General features: G+C 38.3%; 1 protein-coding gene across 1 annotated transcript in view; it reads right to left on the bottom strand.

Annotated features, from left to right (window-relative positions):
- Positions 1 to 471: 471 nt before the first annotated feature.
- LOC126424820 (nuclear RNA export factor 1-like) overlaps positions 472 to 8,182 on the bottom strand; it is a 156,064-nt gene continuing 148,353 nt past the window's right edge. The window contains exon 14 of the mRNA XM_050087613.1: positions 472 to 2,431. Coding sequence (XP_049943570.1) covers positions 2,332 to 2,431 — 100 coding nt within the window. The 3' untranslated portion in view covers positions 472 to 2,331. The remainder of the gene's footprint in view (positions 2,432 to 8,182) is intronic.

Genomic DNA, 8,182 nt, shown 5'->3' with positions numbered 1-8,182 from the left:
TTCACATACCACAAACACACTCTACAATATTAGGCTAGATTCAGCGAGTATGGTGACAGTTGCAGTTTGCTATAAACATAGCACATTCTACATCACAAAAATATAATTACAAAATAGAGTGGCAGTGAAACAGAATGGAGGGAGAAAGCTAAGAATAGCCTACTTTCAACAAACTCCGGTAACCCACTCTGGGTATTGTTACATATTTATTTTGAGAATGTAACTTGAAGCTCAAAAAGCAAATTAATTTTTGTTCCCGACATTAAACACAGAAGGTTAACCCTACAGTGTATACAGGAACAAGAGCATTACTTTTTGGACTTCCAGCTACATTTGATTTGTTGAGATAAGAATGTTTAATATGAAAAAATGCAAAAGTGGAACAGAAATCTGTATGGCTAATCAATAACCTCATAGTGATAGAACAGGATCAATTTTTTTTTTTTTTAATTAAGTTCTCTGCTGGACACGAGTCTATAAACAGAAACCAAATTCAGCATTTTTTGCTTCTATTCTTTTTTAATGTATAATGTACTGTTCATTTCCTCTTCCAGTTCCTCCTTTTCTTCTCCTCCTCCTCCTCCACTATCACTGTAGCCATCACCACCTCTCCCACCTTTCCTTTCATTGTCACTTGAATATCGTGTCCTTTACGATGCTGCCAGTCACCAATAACAACTACTTGTAGTGTGATAAGACACTGCACCACTCATCAATAACATAATGGCTGCCTGAATATTCTGCTGAGGAAGGTTTCTCTTGCTACAATCACAGCCACCGATGATGAAACTCTTTAAAAGTGGAGCAAGCAGAAGGTAGAATCCGTCGACATATGAGAAATTTTAATGGGATGTGGTCCATATTCCACACCCCTGTCACTATAAGACACTGAAGTCCAACAGTAGAGACGTACAGTTTCTGAAGGTCAAAGTGGGAGTAATTTACACAACACTACTCCATTTATGCACATATTGCCCAAGTTGAAATATCTCGAAAAATCCTGCTCTCTACACACGATACAGCGAATTTTTTTTAATTCGCAGTACGATTGAAGATAGGGGGGAGGAAGGACACAAAAGCAAGAAATTATTACCATGCAGATTTCTGTTCCCAAGCTATTAAAGATAACACACACTACGCTACACTTTAAACACATGATGGGTTTTCACCAATATTACATAATTACCCACAGTCAGGAGGGACTTAAGCCATTCCTTAAAACTATGTCTTCAGTAATTTGAATCCAAGATTGCCTGCATTAACCACTTTAGAAATAGATGAACAAAGAGGTTTTTAAGATATATGTTGGTACACTCTACAATAGAACGGTTCAAACACTGTAAGATTACATATTAATAGTGTTAAGGAATGATCTAAATCCCCCTAATCTGTAGTTATTTTTGAGATTTTCATATAATTTGGAAGGGTGGTGATAAAGATTTTTTTGGGAGTGGGGTAGAAAGACAGGTCACAGAAAGAGATTTTTTTGGAAGTGGGATGTAGAGAGAGAGAGAGAGAGAGAGAGAGAGAGAGAGAGAGAGAGAGAGAGAGAGAGGGGGGGGGGGGGGAGATTTAAAATAAAATTTACATAAACAGTTTTCCAACAAACTTTCATTCCAGGAAACCAAAATGGAGAAACTTATTGTAAGCATTTCACCTTATTAAAATGAACTCATAAGAATCATCCAACAAAAATTGTGATTACCATTTAACAACGTGGTATTATGAACATGGTTGATTTTTACAAACACTGATGCACTTTGTAGCAGTGTTTGCACATAAAAGCAAGTATCAGATATGGAAATGATGCAGCTTTTTTTTTTTTTTTTTTAAATGAATTTGCTTACAACTACAGCATTTCAAGACATACATAACTGAACAACTATGGTATGTATATGTACAACACATACTTAGTATGTAAAAATATACTCAAATATGTAAAAAAATCATATTTCTTTTCTGAAACATTATGTGACGTAACTGAAAATTTTTTTGTTGTCATTGCTATTCCAGAATGTTTTCCTTAATATCTTACAAGAATGAGAAATTTATGAAGATGTCGTGATTTACAGAATCATGCAACAGCACAGTGATTGGCATCTGAAGCAAATCACATTACAAAAATAGTGAAACTGACATTGTTACATCTTTCTCACACTTATAAAAAATTTACAATACCGCCTTAGTAAAGGCTTCACCAAAATTCACTCTTAGGATCAACACCAGAGCTTCATAATGAAGAAAATTCATTGCTGTCACAACCACAACAGGCAACATACGAGTGGAATGTTGACTTTCTCAAACTGTTATTAAGACTGAATATCAAAATGGCTATTTCACAAATGCCTCGGCAGGAACTAAGCCTTTACTACTGAGCTCTGTGAAGGCATTCAGTGCTGTTTGTGGGTCCCAATTTGTGTCATCCAGGCATCTGCAAAATATGGCATACAATTAAGTTTCAAAACAACAAAACAATAATCTCAGCATGCACTGTTTACCTGACAGTAGACAGCAAAATGTGCTAATTTATCAGTAATCTGAAACTGACGCTACTCTTTTACCAAACAATACAGAGAAAGAAGGAGCTAAATTACAAGCTGCAGCAATTAAAAAGCATTTGCCTTTGTTTATTTTTTGGGGAAGGGGAGATTTATTTGGGATTATAGTTAATTTTAAGTTCTTCAGAATCCATTCTCTTGGGTTTACATTTCTAACAATTACAGTTCACTCTTCAGTTTTTTTGAGTCGACAGTGAATTAGCCTTTTATGAAATTTAAGGAAAATAATCTCCAGGGGAATGTATTTAATTCAATTGTTAACAAAATATTTAGTGATAACAGATGTCACACGTGCAGTGTTTGAATAGCACAAACGGTTTATTACGATCAGGGTGGAGTTGAACATTAGAAACATTTTTGTTGACCTAAGACAGCAATCAGTGATGGAATACTGTCTGAAATTTGTTGGAGACTGCAATACCTGTTTATCTGGATGACTCCATACATGATGGACATTACACCTGACAACACAATAAATTTTGCACAAAAGGCTAAACACAATGAAACTATGTACAAACAAAAACTGAGCCAACAAACTTCACTTCAGAGCAAAGAATATAACAGGAAAAACATCTAGTTTTTCCATCATTTCAAAATGTCATGGCAGAGCTGCTGCAAAAGTGTCACGAAGAAAATGCAGGAAACTTCCATGAAATACTGCAGCTGGGATGGAGATTACATTGAGGTTTTTCACTTTTATTTATGGCCACAATAACAACCGACAAGCTTTTAACAATCTGGAAAAAAATCGCCATTTACCTGACAAAAGTAACAATAAAAACTAAAAACAACAAAAAAGAACAATTAAGTTGATTTCAAAGGCAATGCTGATTCAAAATCAGTGCTGTAATCATGATAATGTAAGTGAATTGTTAATGAGGATTGCTGTATACTGAGGTCCCAATAGAGCTTTGGAAACTGAAAGGAAAAATCATCACACTTGTTGAAGAACAAATCTTGAATTCAAAACAATGAAACCACCCACAATGCCTTACCTCTGAAGCAATTTATAATGAACAAGCATAACTGAGTTTGAGTACCAGTTTGTATTAACAAACCATTTTTAATAAATTCCTGCAACTAATAAATGTTTCACTCAGTCCTGACGAAACTGCTGTATGAACAGTTTTCTTTAAATTAATTGTTAACAAACTCCACTTTTCTGTTGGTACGAAGTTCTAAATATGGAAAGCTGGGTCCAAGTGAATACTATGCTAAACATAATGAAAAAGCAAAAGATGCCACCCAAATCTGGATGCACCGTAGGATGTAGTGCGCACAATGTGATGTCAAAGACATTGTCTTGAAATTTAATAATGCAAACACAAAATGTTTTCTTTATTGTTTCAATCATAAAATGACTGTGAAAATCTGTGATGAGAAACAATGGTTTGCTCCTGCCAATCACGATTTTTATTTAACATGTCTCATTCAGAATGCGAAATTGCGATTTCAAGTGTGTCTTCCATTATACGACAAAAAGTTCAACCTAATTCACAAATGGGGATTATTTCTTGAAATGAAATGTGGACAAGTTAAATTAAACAAAACTATGACTGGCATATATAGGGTAAAAATGAAATAATAAACATTTTCTGTTGTTCACAAACATATTGGATGGGGTAGCTGATATTTGTGTCAGTAAATATACTACGCAACAGGAAAAGAATTATTTGCAATGTTAATAACAGTCTTAATTTTAAACTCCCCATCATGGAAAGCACATACAATTTTATCGAAAAACCTTCCTGAATAATGAAACAACTTTGTTCTGCGTTGAATATGAAAAATAATTCAGAGATTTCCATCTTCTTAAAATGGAGTGAAAACAGAAGACAAAGAAATCATGCTTGTGATCAGGAATGAAGATGACGCACATTAAACATCTGACTACGTAACACAAAAAATTATCTTAAAAGTGGAGAAAGTTATGCAGTGGAATAGTGGAAGAACAATATTTTGCTACAGCTGATGCAAGGATATTGATCCAGAAACATTTTCAGTTTAAATGACATTAGGGTCTTCAACCCCCTCCACGAACCCTGGACCTGGTGGAGAGGCTAGCATGCCTCAGTGATACAGATATCTGTACCGTAGTTGCAACCACAACAAAGGGTTATCTGTTGAGAGGCCAGACAAACATGTGGCTCCTGAAGAGGGGCAGCAGCCTTTTCAGCAATTGCAGGACCAACAATCTGGATGACTGGACTGATCTGGCCTTGTACATCAATCAAAAAGGCCTTGCTCTGCTGGTACGGCTGAAACCAAAGGGAACCACAGCCATAATTTTTCCTGAGGGCATGCAGCTTTACTGTATGGTTTGATGGCGTTGTCTTGGGTAAAATATTGCAGAGGGAAAATAGTCCCCCCCCCTCCTGCCCCATTCGGATCTCCAAGCAGGGACTACCCAGGAGGACGTCATTATCAGGAGAAACAAAACTGGCGTTCTATGGATCGGAGTGTGGACTGTCAAATCCCTTCCATCATCGTGCAGGTAGGCTAGGAAATTTAAAAAGGGAAATGGATATGTTAAAGTTAGATATAGCGGGAATTAATGAAGTTTAGTGGCAAGAGGAACAAGACTTCTGGTCAGGTAAACACAGGGTTATAAATACAAAATCAAATAACAGTAATGCAGGAGTAGGTTTAATAATGAATAAAAAATAGGAATGTGGATAGGCTACTACGAACAGCATAGTGAGCACATTATTGTAGCAAAAATAGCCATGAAGCTCACACCTACCACAGTAGTACAAGTTTACATGCCAACCGGCTCTGCAGATGAAGAGATTGAAGAAATGTCTGATGCGATAAAAGAAATTGTTCAGATAGTTAAGGGAGGCGAAAACTTAATAGTCATCAGGGACTGGAATTCGACTGAAGGAAAATGAAGAAAATGGAAAGTAGTAGGTGAATGTGGACTGGGAATAAGGAATGGAAGAGGAAGCTGCCTGGTAGAATTTTGCACAGAGAATAACTTAATTATAGCTAACACTTGGTTTAAGAATCATGAATGATGGTTGTATATGTGGAAGAGGCCTGGAGACACTGGAAGGTTTCAGACAGATTATATAATGGTAAGACAGAGATTTAGGAACCACATTTTAAATTGTAAGACATTTCAAGGGGTAGATGTGGACTCCGACCACAGTTTACTGGTTATGAACAGTAGATCAAAACTGAAGAAACTGCACGAAGGTAGGAATTTAAGGAGACAGGACCTGGATAAACTGACAGAACAAGAGGTTGCAGAGGATTTCAGAGAGAGCATTAGGGAACAGTTGACGAGAACAGGGGAGAGAAATACAGTAGAAGAAGAATGGGTAGCTTTGAGGGGTGAAATAGTGAAGGCAGCAGAGGACCAAGTAGGTAAAAAGATGAGTGTTAGTAGAAATCCTTGGATAACAGAAGAGATATTGAATTTAGTTCATGAAAGAAGATAACATAAAAATGCAGTAAATGAAGCAGGCAAAAACGAATACAAACATCTCAAAAATGAGATTGACAAGAAGTGCAAAATGGCTAAGCAGTCATCGCTAGAGGACAAATGTAAGGACGTAGAAGCATATTTCATAAGGGGGTAAGATAGCTACTTCTACAGGAAAATTAAAGAGACCTATGGAGAAAAAGAGAACCACCTTTATCAATATCAAGAGCTTAGATGGAAATCCAGTCCTAAGCAAAGAAGGGAAAGCAGAAAGGTGGAAGGAGTACGTAGAGGGTCTACACAGGGGCGATGTACGAGGTGCATTCAAGTTCTAAGGCCTCCGATTTTTTTTCTCCGGACTGGAAAGAGATAGAAACATGCGCATTGTTTTAAAATGAGGCCGCGTTCATTGTCAATACGTCCCAGAGATGGCAGCACAGTACAGCAGATGGAATTTTACCGCCAGCGGCGAGAATGAGAACTGTTTTAAATACTTAAAATGGCGACTTTTTCCTTACTTGAACAGCGTGCAATCATTCGTTTTCTGAATTTGCGTGGTGTGAAACCTTTTGAAATTCATCGATAGTTGAAGGAGACATAAGGTGATGGAGTTATGGATGTGTCGAAAGTGCGTTCGTGGGTGCGACAGTTTAATGAAGGCAGAACATTGTGTGACAACAAACCAAAACAACCTCAGGCTCGCACAAGCCGGTCAGACGACATGATTGAGAAAGTGGAGGGAATTGTTTTGGGGGATCGTCGAATGACTGTTGAACAGATCGCCTCCAGAGTTGGCATTTCTGTGGGTTCTGTGCACACAATCCTGCATGACGACCTGAAAATGCGAAAAGTGTCATCCAGGTGGGTGCCACAAATTCTGACGGACGACCACATGGCTGCCCGTGTGGCATGTTGCCAAGCAATGTTGACGCGCAACGGCAGCATGAATGGGACTTTCTTTTCGTCGGTTGTGACAATGGATGAGACGTGGATGCCATTTTTCAATCCAGAAACAAAGCGCCAGTCAGCTCAATGGAAGCACACAGATTCACCGCCACCAAAAAAATTTCGGGTAACCGCCAGTGCTGAAAAAATGATGGTGTCTATGTTCTGGGACAGCGAGGGCGTAATCCTTACCCATTGCGTTCCAAAGGGCACTACGGTAACAGGTGCATCCTACGAAAATGTTTTGAAGAACAAATTCCTTCCTGCACTGCAACAAGGACTGTGCGTGTGCTGTTTCACCAAGACAAAGCACCCGCACATCGAGCTAACGTTACGCAACAGTTTTTTCGTGATAACAACTCTGAAGTGATTCCTCATGCTCCCTACTCACCTGACCTGGCTCCTAGTGACTTTTGGCTTTTTCCAACAATGAAAGACACTCTCCGTGGCCGCACATTCACCAGCCAACCTGCTATTGCCTCAGCGATTTTCCAGTGGTCAAAACAGACTCCTAAAGAAGCCTTCGCCACTGCCATGGAATCATGGTGTCAGCATTGTGAAAAATGTGTACGTCTGCAGGGCGATTACATCGAGAAGTAACGACAGTTTCATCGATTTCGGGTGAGTAGTTAATTAGAAAAAGAATTGGAGGCCTTAGAACTTGAATGCACCTCATACTGGAGGACAATATTATGGAAATGGAAGAGGATGTAGATGAAGATGAAATAGGAGATATGATACTGCGTGCAGAGTTTGACAGAGCACTGAAAGACCTAAGTCGAATCAAGGTCCCGGGAGTAGACAACACTCCATCAGAACTACTGGTAGCCTTGGGAGACCCAGCCATGGTAAAACTCTACCATCTGGTGAGCAAGATGTATGGGAGAGGTGAAATACCCTCATACTTCAAGAAGAATATAAGAATTCCAATCCCAAAGAAAGCAGGTGTGAAAATTACCAAACTATCAGTTTAATAAGTCATGGTTGCAAAATACCAACACAAATTCTATACAAACGAATGAAAAAACTGGTAGAAACTGCCCTCGGGGAAGATCAGTTTGGATTCTGTAGAAATGTTAAAGCACGTGGGGCAATATTGACCCTACGACTTACTTTAGAAGGCCAGGCAAACTTACGTTTCTAGCATTTTTAAACTTAGAAAAAGCTTTTGACATGTTGACTGCAATACTCTTTCAAATTCTGAAGGTGGCAGGTGTAAAATACAGGGAGAGAAAGGCTATTTACAATTTGT

The sequence above is a fragment of the Schistocerca serialis genome, chromosome 10 (genome assembly GCF_023864345.2).
Source record: "Schistocerca serialis cubense isolate TAMUIC-IGC-003099 chromosome 10, iqSchSeri2.2, whole genome shotgun sequence".
Classification (NCBI taxonomy): domain Eukaryota; kingdom Metazoa; phylum Arthropoda; class Insecta; order Orthoptera; family Acrididae; genus Schistocerca; species Schistocerca serialis.
The sequence above is the reverse complement of the archived record's forward strand: the minus strand, read 5'-3'. Positions and strand labels throughout refer to the sequence as shown.